At 34.3% G+C, this 15,615-nt stretch overlaps 1 protein-coding gene across 5 annotated transcripts in view; it reads right to left on the minus strand.

Moving 5' to 3' along the window:
* RELN (reelin) overlaps positions 1-15,615 on the minus strand; it is a 567,213-nt gene that overhangs the window by 368,951 nt on the left and 182,647 nt on the right. For all 5 annotated transcript variants that reach the window (XM_036010728.1, XM_036010729.1, XM_028525327.2 and 2 more), the window contains exon 3: positions 14,937-15,072. In XM_036010728.1, coding sequence (XP_035866621.1) covers positions 14,937-15,072 — 136 coding nt within the window. The remainder of the gene's footprint in view (positions 1-14,936; positions 15,073-15,615) is intronic.

A 15,615-nucleotide genomic window follows, 5' to 3' on the forward strand; every position in this document is an offset into this window, starting at 1 on the left:
CCTGACCTCAGTTTTGTGAATTGCCAAAATGGAGATGGAAATGATTTTGTTTAATATTTATTTCTCAGTACTAAATAAGGCAACATCTGAATATGAACTGATTCATCTTTAAAGAGGTTATCTTAGAATTCCAGAAAATATGTGGTTTAAATATTTTATTTCCTCAAAATGTGTGTGTGTGTTTTTTTTAACAGCAAAGGTTTACATAGAGTTGGGCCTTTCAATTTAAAAATTACCATTAGTAATATTAACCTTTACATTTTACATTAGTCTAAAAAATTCAAAATAAGGAAAATTTTATTTAATGTAATTGACACTAGGAATGTTTGTATTCCAGCTGTTTAAACCTTCAGAATTACTAATTAAAAAAGGAATTTATATAATACCACTTTAATTATTAGATAAAACTGCAAATAATTGCAGTTTTTACAATTAATAAAACAAACTGCAAATCAAAGTTTTAAATTATTGATACAATTTTGCTAAGTGGCCAAATTGGTATTTACAAAACAGCTAAAATATTATAAAGTAAGGTGTCACCAGTACATGCCTGGACTTTTAAACAGCATAATAGAAACCCTAATTCTCTAACACAATCTTCTGGTATATTTGTGCATTCACACATTTTTCAGTCATGCATTCATTTATATATTCATCCATTCAGCCAATAGAGAATTTTTGTCCAAATACTATAGGTAGTTAAAATATTAGAAAATATATACTCAGTATTCTGCCACCCAAAGGTGGTTTTCAATTTTGCTTGTTTCTTTTAGCTGTCTATATGCACATTATTTTGCTCTTAGCTAATTATACTTTATCCCAAATATTACTAATTTTTATTTGTTTTGTCTGATATTATTATAGTGACATAAACTTTCTTTTTGTTAGCATTTGCCTGGTATGTCTTTTTCCTCTCTTTAGTTTAAATGTTTTTTTTTTTAATTTTTTTTTTTTAAGATTTTATTCATCCATTTTTAGGGAGGGAAGGGGGAGAGAGGAAGAGAGAGAGAGAGAGAGAGAGAAACATCAATGTGTGGTTGCTGGGGGTTATGGCCTGCAACCCAGGAATGTACTCTGGCTGGGAATAGAACATGGGACACTTTAGTTCCCAGCCCGTGCTCAATCCACTGAGCTATGCCAGCCAGGGGTAGTTTAAATGTTTTTGTGCCCTATGTTTAGGTTTGTCTTTTGGAAGCAATATATTGCTGGGTCTTTGAGTTTGCATTATGAAAGTCACAGTATTTTAACTGGTAAATGTAACCTGTTTACATTTATTGTAAATATATGTATGTATTTATATGACATTTTATATTCCTTGCCTTTTATATTTGCCTTTTTTCCTGATGAATTAATTTTTGTTTACTCTTTTTACTATCCCCTCTTCTATTTTAAAAGTTATACTTTTATTTCTGTTCTATACATTTAAGTTTTTAATGATCATCTTTAACTAAGCTAACAATGTTCTTCCAGAACAATTGGAAGACCATGGAAAACTTTAATACCAATTTCCCTACAACTTACCCACAACTTATTATTGTAGTTATTCTTTGTTTTAAAATTCTATCCTAAAATAGATATTGGTGTATAGTTTATAAGTAAGTTATTTGTGTATTCAGTGCCTACTTAGAGTTTCTAATATGTTTACTGATTATTATTATTATTAATCATTACATCATAATTTCATTTATCCTACATATTTCTTCTGAGAAAGAAATTTTAAAAACTTGCTTTAAAATAATGTATGTACAGTAAAAATAAGCAACCCTATTTTTTTGAAAATGTATTTTTTGTTAATCTGATAACTTATCTATGTATACAATTCTAAAATAACAATTATATTCCTTTCCAACTTTGAAGATCTTTCAATTGTCATCTGGCATATCTTGTTGCTGATGATAAGATCACACCAAATTTAATTTACAGGCAATCTGTCTTTTCTCTTTGGTTGCCTTTGAGATTTTCTCTGCCTTTGATATTCTGAAGATTCACTATGATCTATATCAGTGCTAATTTATTTTATTTATTTTTTTTAGCTAGCAAAGACTCAGTTTCAGTCTACTCTGCTTGGCTGCCAGGTTACATACATCAATACTGCACAAACTGTTCTCATTATATTAACAGTGGCTGGACTTTTCTGAACAGACTATATATATATATATACATATATATAATATATATATATAAGTGTATATGAGAGACTTCATAAATATACACATATATATTTTTTCTCATTTTAGTTAAAGGTTTTATGTGATTTTATTGAAAAGAATTTCTGCCATTCTAGCTCAGTCTTCAATGATGCCAGAAGTCCTCTGGAAGATTAATTTTGATGCATTTGAAGTTTCAGAGATGAGCTTATGCTTTTGTCACTTAATATTGCAAACATCTCTCAAGTTGCAATACTGTCATCATAATTATGATTTTAAAAGTGACATAGAATGGTAATAAGGATGATAGTTAGAAGGACACATTTTGGGCCCAACCAGACTTAGTTCTGTGAGTTCTTTAAGCTCTTCCTTTAGTGATAGTGATTCTGGGAACATAGAGGATTTAGTAGGTGCCTTAGTACACAGGTGCTCAATAAAGAGAATTTGCAATTTTTACTACTACTATCATCATCATCATATGTTTTCCCAAATTCCATTATCATTCATTGTCATAATAATGATTAGCTTTCTAGCCAGCTATCTGTAAATATTAGGCACATTGTGGTAAATTTTCATGGGGAAAGAGCATAATTTTAAGAGCATTGTGGCAGGGAGTAGAAGGGGGATTGGCAGGGTGGGAGCAGGGACTATAACCCACAGGTAGGGGCAGGGATAGGAAAGGTGCTTTAGCCAAGGGGGGTACTAAGCTTTGAGCACTATATGGGAATATAACCAGAGGGAATCCTCACCTGTCACCTATCATTGCCCATAAAGTTAAGGACCACAGAGATTGCTACACTGACAAACAAAATTAAAATGAAAAGTTAGGTAACCAGCTTTTACATAAAACTGCCCTACTTGGCCAAATTAGCAAGATTTGTTAACAGGACAATTGCAATATCTAAGATTTACTCTATTTCTTCTATATGTCTTTTGAAGTACATGGGTACATTTTGTAAATGTGAAGGTTACACTAGAGAAAAAGATAATCCCATGGATTCTCTAAAACAGTGTAGCATGCTAGACCTTTCTGTAATAGAAATATTCTAGATTTAAGCTGTCCAATATAACAGTAACTAGACATATGTAGATATTGAGAACTTGAAATGTGGCTAGTGTAGTGGAAGAATAGAATTTTTAATTTTATTTGACTTTAATTAATCTAAATGTAAATAGCCACACTTGTGTTTTATAGCTATCATGTTAGAGAGTACAGTTCTAAACAACTTTAGAATATGTGTGTTTGGGCACGTATGCATATACATCGGTGTGTGCCTTCTTCTTTTTATACTTAGTTATAGAACTTCTATTCAGCTAGTTTCAGGGGGTTTTGAATGATGATTGTTATGTAGATTAGTTGTAATTCTGATGAGGTTGTGGAGGGAAGTATGTGCCTCATTTATCTAGTCCAACATCTTGGCTGGAAGATTCTTTTTCTCAGTTTTGAGGGAGTTTACTCAGGGTTAAATTGTCACTAATTTGGGCACAAATTTGATCCTCTATGTTCCATTTTTATTCTAATATTATGCTAGCATATCTGTCTAAGCAGTTAAACCTAAATCTAATGGTGATAAATTTTGCCTTTAATTCACACACTCCTTCCCTATCTAGAATTCCCTTGTGATATCATCAGCATTCAACAAACAGATCTACATCATACATATCAAGATGAAACACATGTCTAATGTATTTTCCATATTTCAAGAGTTTAGATCAGTGCCTTTCAATATTTGAATGAGGATAGGAAACATAAGGGCACTTCAAAAAGTGGAGAGATTCAGATACTACAATGCAAACTCAATTAATTTTCACTGTATCAATATCATGGGTATTTTACCCTAATAAATAGGTAAGTGATCACTTTAGAGGTAACTGCAGTGACATGGCAAAAATCACCTGCTTGAAACTGGACTGTCTTCTGAATTCAGGCTGTCATTCACTAGGTGAATTACATTAGGCAATTGTTTAACATTACTGTACTTCAGTTTCCTCATCTGTAAACTGAGATAATATAGCACCTACTTCATAGAAATTACTATGAGAATAAAATGGATTGAAAGATGCAAACTTAAAACAGTGGCTGGCACACGGTAATTTTTTATAAATATTATTAATAAATGTTGTAATTGGTATTTTACAACCCCCTATCACTGGCAGCCTCTCACTAATATTTAGGGTTAGATGACTTGTGTATTTCCATCATTCCTTCCTTTCCTCCCTCATTCCCTTACCATGTCCCTACCCTTTTGCCTCCCCTCATTCTCCTTCTTTTCTTCCTTTTCTTCCTCCTCCTCTTCTACTTCATTTTCCTTCTGATCTTCCTCCTTTTCCTCCTCTTCCTCCTTATCTCCTTCTTCCTCCTCCTCCTCTTCTTCCTCCATCTCTTTTTCTCCATACCCTTTCTTCACCATTAGGATTTTTGATTGGCAGTATACATCCAAGAAGTTTGAATAATTAAGGGCCTCTTTTAATTTGAGGCTTACTAGTCACTAGAGACTAATCAAAATATAAAAGTAAAAACAAGCTGTACTGTTTTAAGACCTGGATACTAAGCAGATCTCTGAGTGAAATTACCACTTGAAATGTTATCAACAGGTGTCATAAAACTAATGACAAAATAATTTTAGTTACTTATCCATTTTAAACATCTGTACCAGTACAGCCAGCAACTTTATCCTCAGGTTATCGTTTCCTCTATATCTCTCACTCAATTATTTTTAACGAGAAAGACAGTAAAAAAATGATGGCCCAATTACTATGCAGCTAAGTGCTTTTAACAATAAAACATGGTTTATTCATACAGTGTGTTCTTCTTTGGGAATGGCACATACAACACATTATGTAATTGTCTGGGATTTCAGTTCAAATGTTCCATCATTATTATTATGAGATTTTTTTAAAGGATTTAAACAGATAAGTGGGTTTTAAGATCACAGAGTTTGCATCATACATCGATTGTTCTGAGATTACAGAATTGGGTGCAGTATCAATACAACTGTCACTCCAGGAAGACCACACATGGTAAATAACAGATATTAGTTGCTGAATTTCTTCAAATCCAAGACACCATCAATTGTAAGACATTAAGAAATAAAGTAAATGCTGCCAATTATAAGATGCAACTCTACTTTAGGGATTTGAAAATATTAAAAAAACCTGTATCAGAGAATCAATGAAATATATCATATGAGCTATTAAAATTTTTATCAAGGACCTTCTGTTGTCTGTAATTCAGTATTGGAAACTATTAGGTGTATAAAAACACCTAACAGGGTCCCTGACCTTGGAGGACTTAAAATCAGTTAAAAAAGAAAACTCACATGTGAAAAATTAAATAATGATATGAATTAAGTAACAACAAGAAAAAGTTATACAAAATATATGACAAAGGCATATAAAATGGCTGGAGTTTAATTTCTAAATAGCATTTCTTCCTACTTAAAAAGTAAAAGCTTTAATTTTTGAGGTTAATCAGAAAAGCAAGAATCAATGTATATTAACTTTCAAATTCCATAGGTTTATGTGTTATTTTATTTTGGTTTAATGCTAAAAATTAACATTGAGAGATCCAAGATGGCAGCAGAGTAAGTGGAAGCTACACTAACCTCCTCCCAGGATCAATCTGGAATTACAACTAAATTGTAGAGAAATGATCAGGAATAACCAACTGAGCTGGAGAGAAGCCTTATAACCAAGGACAGACAGAAAACCACTTTGTCACAATGAGACTGGTAGGGAGTGCAGAGGAAGCACAGGAGGGCTGGCTTGGCTCCCATGAGTGGTAGTTGAAGTTCTGGAGGGATATTTCAGTGCCCAGGTGGTTCACTTTGAGAAGTGTGGGATCTAATGCCCAAACTGGTCACTCCAGCCTACAGCATCAGAGTCTGAAAGGAACCCAGATAATATCCAGCTGTGAAAAGCATCAGGGGTTCTGTCTTCCAGGGAGAGATAGCTGGAGACTCAGAGAGCTTCTTAAAGGGCCAATGCACAACATTTTGTTTGCAGCCACTTTTGCTGGGCTCCAGCAGAGGGAGGACAGAGTGGATTAGAGACACCTGAGGAAAGATAGGGTTGGTGCCTCTGGGGAGAAAACTGAAGGAACAGCTGCCAGGATCCCCATGCTCAGTCATTCCCCAAATTGCAGAAGCCATTTGTCTCAGGCTGAACACTCCTCTCCAACTTGAATTAGCTTGAGGGGAAGCAATAGGTCTGTCCATAGGAATTACTGTGCCCCTCACTGTGGAACTTAAGCCAGGCTGCTGATTACAGCCTGAGGCTGTATCATTGATTAGTTTAAAAACTAAGGCTGATCTCTGGGAACTCTATGAGACATCAGCTGACACTCTCCAAGGCCCTGTGTTGGTAAAAGCTGGCCTTGGTGCACAGCCTGGTTCTTTCTTCACACAAATAGGTCCAGCACAGGGAAACACATGCTGTGGGTCTCTGACAGCTCCAAATGGGTAGCCCAAGGCCAGTCACAAGCTGCATCTGACAAAGGCCTACACCAGACTCTTTGCAGATCTACCTAAAACATAGAAACAAATACAAAGCAGACAAAATGGGAAGACAAAGAAATAGACCCTGGATGAAAGAAAAAGAGAATTCTCCAGAAGAATTCAATGAAATGGAGGCAAGCCATTTATCAGATAGACACATTAGAGTAATGATTATAAGGATACTCAACAGCATTAAAAATGATATAAAAGCCATGAAAAAGGACCAGTCAGAAATAAAGAATGTAATATATGAAATAAATAATACACTGAAAGGAATAAACAGCAGGTTAGATGAAACAGGGGACTGAATCAGTGATTTGGAAGAAAGGGTAGAAAAAAAAACCCAGGCAGAGCAGCAAAAAGAAAAATGAATTCTAAAAAATGAGGCAAGATTAAGAAACATATTGGACAACATGAAGCATAACAACATCCATATCATGGGAATACCAGAAGGAGAAGAAAATGAGCAAGGGATTGAGAATCTATTGAAGCAATAATGACCGAAAACTTTCATAATCTGGCTATGGACAAAGACATACAAGTCCAGGAAGCCCAGAGAGTCCCACAAAAGTTGGACCTGAAGAGGCCTATTTGAATTATGATGAGACACATCATAATTAACATTACAAAGCTTAAAGACAAGGAGAGAATCCTAAAAGCCACAAGGGAAAAGCAGGTAGTTACCTACAAGGAAGCATCAATTAGACTGTCATCTGATTTCTCAACAGAAACATTTCAGGCCAGAAGGGAGTGCCATGAAATATTCAAGGTGATAAAAAGCAAGGACCTACAACCAAGGCTACCTGACAAGGTTACCATTTAAAATCAAAGGGAAATATAAGGTGCTTCCCAGGCAAAAGTAAGCAAAAGGAGTTTGTTAATAGCAAACCAGCACTGCAATGAATGTTAAAGGACTTGCTTTAAGAAGAAGAAAAAATAGAAAGGAAAAAAGCCAGAGGAAAGTAGTCTAACAATAAAATAACACCATTTACATATCTATCAATAATCACCTTAAATGTAAACATCTTAAATGCTCCAATCAAAAGACATAGGGTAGCTGAACAGAACAGGTAAGAAAACAGGACACATCTCTAGCTGCCTTCAAGAGACCCATCTCACATTGAAAGATACACACAGACTAAAAGTAAAGGGATGGAAAAAGATATTTCATGAAAATGGAAAGGAAAAAAAGCTGGGGTGGGTACTTATGTCTGACAAAATGGGCTTTAAAACCAAGGCTATAGTAAGAGGCACAGAAGGATACTACCTAATGATAAGGGGAACAATCCAACAAGGGATATAACCCTAATACACACTTACAAACCCAACATAGGAGCATCTAAATATGTGAAGTAAGTCTTGATGGACATAAAGGGAGAGCTTAACAGAAATAGAGTCAATGGATAAATCTTCCAGACAGAAAATCAACAAGGAGACAGCAGCCTTAAACAACACAGTAGATCAAATGGACTTAATTGATATCTTCAGAGCATTTCAGCCCAAAGCAGCAGAATATACATACTTTTTAAGTGCTCATGGAATGTTTTCTAGGATAGACCACATTGTTAAGACACAAAACAAGTCTCAATAAATTTAAGAAGAATGCAATAATATTAAACTTCTTCTCCAACCACAATGCTATGAAAATGAAAATCAATGACAAGAACACTGAAAAACACTCAAAGACATGGAAGCTAAGTAACATGCTATTAAACAATAAATGGATCAACAAGATCAAGGAAGAAATCAAAAGATACCTTGAAACAAATGAAAATGAGGACAAAACAATCCAAAATCTGGGGAACACTGGAAAAGCAATTATAAGAGGGAAATTCATAGCATTGCAGGCCTACCTCAAAAACAAGAAAAAGTTCAAATAAATGATTTAAATTCATACTCAAAGGAACTTGAAAAAGAACAACAAACAAAGCCCAAAGTAAGTAGATGAAAGAAATAAAGATCAGAAAATAAATAAACAATATAGAGTCTTAAAAAATGATACAAAGATCAATGAATATAAGAGTTGGTTCTTTGAAAAGATAAACCAGATTGATAAACCAGATTGACAAACTTAACCAGATCATCAAGAAAACAGCATGGAGGACCCAAATAAATAAAATCAGTAATGAAAGAGGAGAAAAAAAAATGACACCAAAGAATAAAATGTATTGTAAGAAAATATTATGAACAACTATATGCCACCATACTGGACAACTTAGAAGAAATGGATAAATTTCTGGAAACATGAAATCTTCCAAAACTAGATCAGAAAGAATCAGAGAAACTGAGTAGATAATAACACCTAGTGAAATTGAAGCAGTAATCTAAAAACTCTCAACAAACAGAAGCCCTGAACTGGACAGTGAATTTTACCAAACATTCCGAGAAGATCTGGTATCTCTCTTTCTCAAACTATTTCATAAAATTCAAGAGGAGGAAAAGCTCCCAAACCTGTTTTTATGAGGCCAGCATAATCTTAATTCTAAAGCCAGTTAAAGACACTACAAAAAAAAAGAAAATTATAGGCCACTATCCCTGATGAACATGGACACCAAAACCCTCAACAAAATGTTAGCAAATCAAATACAGCAATGCATCAACAAGATCATATAACACAAGCAAGTGGAATTTATTACAGGAATACAAGTTTGGTACAATATTCACAAATCAATAAATGTAATTACCCATATAAATAAAATGAAGGATAAAAACCATACAGTCATATCAATAGATACAGAAAAAGTTTTGGTTTTAATTTGCATCTCTCTGACAGCTAACAATATTGAACAACTTTTCATGTATCTCTGGATCCTCTGTATGTCCTCCTTGGAGAAGTGTCTGTTCAAGTCCTTTGCCCATTTTTTAATTGGGTTGCTTGTCTTCTTAGAGTGGAGTTGTGTAAGTTCTTTATATATTTTGGAGATTAAACCCTTGTTTGAGGTATCATTGGCAAATATGTCTTCCCATACAGTTGATTCTCTTTTCATTTTAATACTGTTTTCTTTATCTGTGCAGAAGTTTTTATTTTGATGAGATCCCATTTGTTTATTCTTTCCTTTATGTCCCTTGTTCTAGGAGACATATCAGTAAAAATGTTGCTGCGTTAAATATCTGAGATTTTCCTGCCTATGTTCTATAAGCCAGGTGGTGAAAGACAAATACCATATGATCTCACCTTTAACAGGAGCCTAAACAACAAAACAAAGAAACAAGCAAAATATAACCAAAGACACTGAAATAGAGAACAGGCTGACAGTGTCCAGAGGGGAGAGGGGAGGGAATTTCAGGGGAATTTCAGGGGAAAAGGGGAAGGGTTTACAGGAACAAGTATAAAGGATACATGAACAAAAACTAGGGGTGGGGGCTGGAAATGGGAGGGAGGTAGGAGATCTGGGTGGCTGGGCTGGGATGGGAGTAAAAGATAAAAAATTGTACTTGAACAACAATAAAATAAAATTTTTTGAAAAGGAAAAAGTTTTGGATAAAAATCAGCACTCATTTATGATAAATACTCTCAGCAAAGTGGGTTTAAATGGAACATGCCTAAACATAAAAGGCCATATATGAAAACCCACTGTTAGCATCATACTCAATGGTCAAAAACCACAAGCATTCCCCTTAAGATCAAGACCAAGACAGACATGTCCCCTTTTATCTCTCTTATTCAACATAGTACTGAAAGTCCTAACCACAGCAATCATAAAAGAAGAATAAATAAAAGGCATCCAAATTAGAAAGGAAGAAGTAAAACTATCTTTATTTGCAGATGACATGATACCGTACATAAAGAAGCCCAAAGGTTCCACCAAGAAACTACTAGAACTGAAATATATATTCAGCAAAGTATCAATATACAAAATTAATATCCAGAAATCAGTTGCATTTTATGTCAGTAATGAACTAATAGAAAGGGAAATTAAGAAAACAATCCCATTTACAATTGCTATAAAAAGAATAAAATACCTAGGAATTAACCTTACCAAGGATGTAAAAGACCTGTACTAGGAAAATTATAAGACACTGAAAAAAGAAATTGAAAATACAAATAAGTAGAAGCACATACCACTTATGGATAGGAAGAATTCACATCATTAAAATGTCCAGACTACCTGAAGCACTCTATAGATTTAATGCAATTCCTATCAAGATTCTAATGACATACTTCACCAGTCTTGAACAAATATTTCAAAAATGTATATGGAACCACAAAAGGCCCCACATAGCAACAGCAATCCTAAGAAAGAAGAATAAAATGGGAGGAATCATGCTACCTAATATCAAACTATACTATAAAGCCATAGTAATCAAAACAGCATGGTACTGGCATGACAAACACATAGATCAATGGAACAGAATATAAAGGCCAAAAATAAACCCACACCTTTATATTCAATTAATATTCAACAGAGGAAGCAAGCACATACAATAAGCTATAGGCAGTTTATTTAATAAATGGTGTTGTCAATACTGGACAGATATGTACAGAAAAATGAAAATAGACCACCTTCTTACACCACACACAAGAATAAATTCAAATAGGATCAAAGTCTTAAATGTTAGACCCAAAAGCAAAAACATAGAAGAAAACATTGGCAGCAAAATTTCAGACATAGCTCATAGCAATATTTTATTGGATATATCTCCCCAGGCAAGAGAAACAAACAAACAAACAAACTAAATAAATAAATAAATAAATAAAACTAAAAAATTTTTGCACAGCAAAGGAAATCATCAACAAAATAAAAAAGATAACCAACAGAATGGGAAAACATATTAGCCAATATATCTGATAAGGGGTTAATATTAAAAACTTATAAAGAGCTTACAAAACTGAAAACCAAGAAAACAAATAACCCAATTAAAAAATGGGCAAAGGCCTGAATAGATAATTCTCTGAAGAGGACATACAGATGGCCAGTATGCATATGAAAAGATGTCCAATGTCACTAATCATCAGAGAAATGCAAATGAGATATCATCTTATACCTGTCAGAATGGTCATCATCAATAAATCAACAAACAACAAATGCTGATGAGGATGTGGAGAAATGGAAGCCCTTTTGTACTGTTGGTGGGAATGCAGATTGGTGCATCTACAGTGGAAAACAGAATGGAGATATCTCAAAAAATTAAAAATGGATCTACCTTTCAACCCAGTGATTACACTTCTGGGAATATATCCAAAGGAATCCAAATCACTAATTTGAAAGAACATAAGCACCCCTAGGTTTATGGTAGCATTATTTACAATCACTAAGATATGGAAAAAGCCCAAGTGTCCATCAATAGATGAGTAGATAAAATAACTATGGGACACTTACACAGCAAAATACTACTTGGCCATAAAAAAGAAAATTTTACCCTTTGCGACAGTCTGGATGGACATGAAGAACATTATGCTAAGTGAAATAATCCAGTCAGAAAAAGTCCACATACGGTTTCACTCATATGTAGATTCTAATGAACAAACTGATCTAACAAGGAAAATTCGGATAGACTCAGATGGGAAGCAGGATGACAGCTGGGTGGGGGAGGCTAGGGGCTGGAGGGATTAAGCAAAATAGAAAAAGGACTCATGGACACAGACAACAGTGTGGTGATTGCTGGGGGAAAGGGGTATAAGGGGACTAAATGATAATGAAAAAAGTGTAATAAGGATTAAATAAAAAATAAAATTAAATTAATGTTGAACATTAGCAATCCTCTTCAAGTATTGCTGGGCACATATTAATTAGAGATGCTAACTCTGCATAGCTTTACTGAACACATAATAAATAGTGTAGTAAGGAACAAAGGTAAGAAATTACAAGACTTTTTTTCAGAAAATTTTAAATAAATTGCTTTAGTGGTTGGTGGTCAATCTTCAGTTTTCCTGTCCTTTGTCACAAACTAATTAGCAAATGAAATCAGCCAAAGCATCTTGCCCACATAAGAAGCAGCTACTGTAAGTAATGTTCAACACAGTCATGTTTTATGTTAAGCAGAGACTTAATGTTATTAAGAATGCTAAAATGTGCAAATTGCAGCATCAAAATTTTATTGGGAAATGTGAGTGAGAGTGTATAAACTTTGCAGTCTGTAAAAGTTACTTCTGACCACACTGTACTTTTTGACCAACTGTTAAGAAAATATTCCTTGAGGTTAATACTTAAAATACCTAAGTTATTTCTCATCAGAAAATAGAGTTTGATATCCCAGGAAGAATGAGGCCATATGCCATCAAATATCATTCTTAAATAGAGTTAATGAAAAGTTATATTATTTGGAAGTAGGTAGGTGCTCTGTGTTCTTTCAAAAATAATCCTTGTTTTGAATTAAAAAGTTATGCATGTGAAGAATTTAAATTATCCTTTTAAGTACCAACATGAGTGAAATAAGAATGTGAAGAGAGTCAGGGATTACTATTAAACTAAAGGAAAAGACAGCATTGAACATCATATAATTCAAAGTGCATTTTGCATTTCTCTGTTTGAGGTATTGTACCAAATGTGGAGGAATCATGAAGAAATAAGCAGTTGTCCTTGTCCAATCTAACCTAACAGAAAAGGTAAGAAATTAACTTAAATAAGTATACAGTAAAATATAATCAGCACTACAATAGAGTTACAAACAAAATGTGACAATACACATCACTTCTGTTGTTGAAGTCTTGGAAATCATCATGGAAGAGTTAGCATTTTAAATAAACAGTTCTTAAAGAACGGGTAGGATTTTAACAACTGGAATTGAGAGAGAAAAAAGCATTCTGGGCTAAGGAAAAGGGATGGAAAAAGAAAGACTATCACAAAATGTTTAGGAAATTTTAGGAAGTCTCATCAATTAGTGCCCTATTAGGAGGTACATGCTATGGGAGATAAGAGAAGACAATAAACATCAAGACCGGGAAGAGCCTATCCAAGGGATGGCCTTCAGATGGAAATTTGGGAGCAAACAAGTTTTGAATGGTGAAGGTTTTACCTTAGGAAGATTGACTGGGTAACAGTGTTCAGAATGGACATAGGAGAAATAGGCTAGAAGTAAACCAACCAGGTAGGAAGCTATTGCAATCAATAATCTTAGCAAGAGGTACTGGAGGGAATGAGTTAAAGTACAAAAAAGTTTCTGAGGAAGAAAATGATGGGATTTTATGTTAACCAGCTGGATGGGATGAATCTGATGTTTGCGTTCCCGAACCCAGAGGACAGGCAGTAAGAGTATATAATTAGTGATGTAGGAGCCATAGGAACCCTTAATTCTGAACTGTATGCTAGTAAAGGGGAAGTAAAGTTAGTGGTGAATTTTGGAGTACAAATATTTTATGGGATTTTATTGTCTTAACAGAAGATTAGAATAACAACCATTTCAATATGCCATCTAGCTCTTTTACCTGACTGCCCATAGAACAGTGTTTCTAAATTGCCTTTGACCTTGTTTCATTAGCCTACTTATTCATTCAGTAATATTTAGTGAATGCTTAATGTGTATCAGGGCCTTGTTTAGATAGTTGGGGCAAATCCGTGAACAAAACAGAAAAGAAACTTCTTGCCTTCAAGGAACTTGCATTTCAGAAGAAAGATACAAACAATGAATATGCATCGTTAAATATATAGCATACCATGTGTTAGAAGTGAAAAAGTGATATGAAAAAAAGATGACTAAATAGGATAAGGAGTGGTGATTCTGGGGCAGTGGTAGGGGTGTAGTCTATGTTGAGAGATGTCATAAGTCACAGCCTGTGAGCCATAGTGCAGTGTTTGTCTAAGGATGCTGTTGAAGCATTACTCATTACATTTTCATTTCCTCTCAACAAAAGCACATGAGAGAGTTATTAAGTTTCTACTGAGTCCCTGACTTCTCACCACCATGAATCTCTTAACTGATCACATTTCTCTCTTGTCACTAATTCTCAGAAAACAGAAAGCTAGTTTTGAGGTCTTCTTCCAAAATGTATATGGAGCATCGTGGCATTTTTTTTGTACTTGTTTTCCTTGTATTTTCTAAACAAAAATTTTCTTTTTTTAAAATTTTATTTTAATAAACAAAAATTTTCATATGGCATTTATTTCTTCACATATTTTTATCTTATTGTGTATTTTTGTCAGCTAAAATTTAATTTAGAACTCTTGAGGTATTAATAAATATTAAAAAATAAAGTTACTTTTTAAAACAGTTTCCATCTGCTTTTTTGACACCAAAATTAATTGCTTTATAGTCAAACTTGTTAAAATAATACATTCAAATAGTTATCCAGTATGTAACCCAAAGAGTAGCATATTTGCCTTCTGTGCTGGTCACAGACACTATGGGTACTTACATGAAATTCACACAGCCTGTGCCAGCAGGTGGAGCGATCCAGACGAAGCTGAGGTTGGTTGTGGGCAGATGACTCACATGAGAGGCCACCACGCTGCACATGAACTGGTTACCAAATTGGTGGTCAGACATGATCCCTGGAAGACAGAAAGGAAGGGAAGCTTGTTATTAAAACAACAAAATGAATTCTTTCTTTTTGTGGTATAACAATATTTTCTTGACATTTTTCTTTTATATTAATATTCATCATGCTGTTGGGCTTCTCCATAAGTTGTGCAACTTTCTACTTTCTATTGTTAGAAGCAAATTAATAATTTAAAGCATTATTGTTAAGAAATAAACTAATAAATTCATTGCTACAGCATTGGCTTTGCTTTGATTTTGTTGATTGGCCTTTGTACATCACCAAAGACCACCAGGACCATACCTGTAGCTGGATTTACTGGAAGTGTTTACAGTAAGGGAGACTAAATTTCATCGCAAACTGGAAGGTATCTCAGAGAGAGGATATTAGGAGGGGCTTGTTAAAATATCTGGGCTTGTGTTATGTTATTTTAGGGAACAGGGTGATCAAGTTGGCCTCAGAATTTACCAATTTTGATACCAAAAGTCTTGAGTCTTGGGAATACCCCACCCATCTCTTGTCCAGTCCTGTTGGGGAAGGTACAGGGAAAGATGGC

The sequence above is a fragment of the Phyllostomus discolor genome, chromosome 10 (genome assembly GCF_004126475.2).
Source record: "Phyllostomus discolor isolate MPI-MPIP mPhyDis1 chromosome 10, mPhyDis1.pri.v3, whole genome shotgun sequence".
NCBI lineage: Eukaryota > Metazoa > Chordata > Mammalia > Chiroptera > Phyllostomidae > Phyllostomus > Phyllostomus discolor.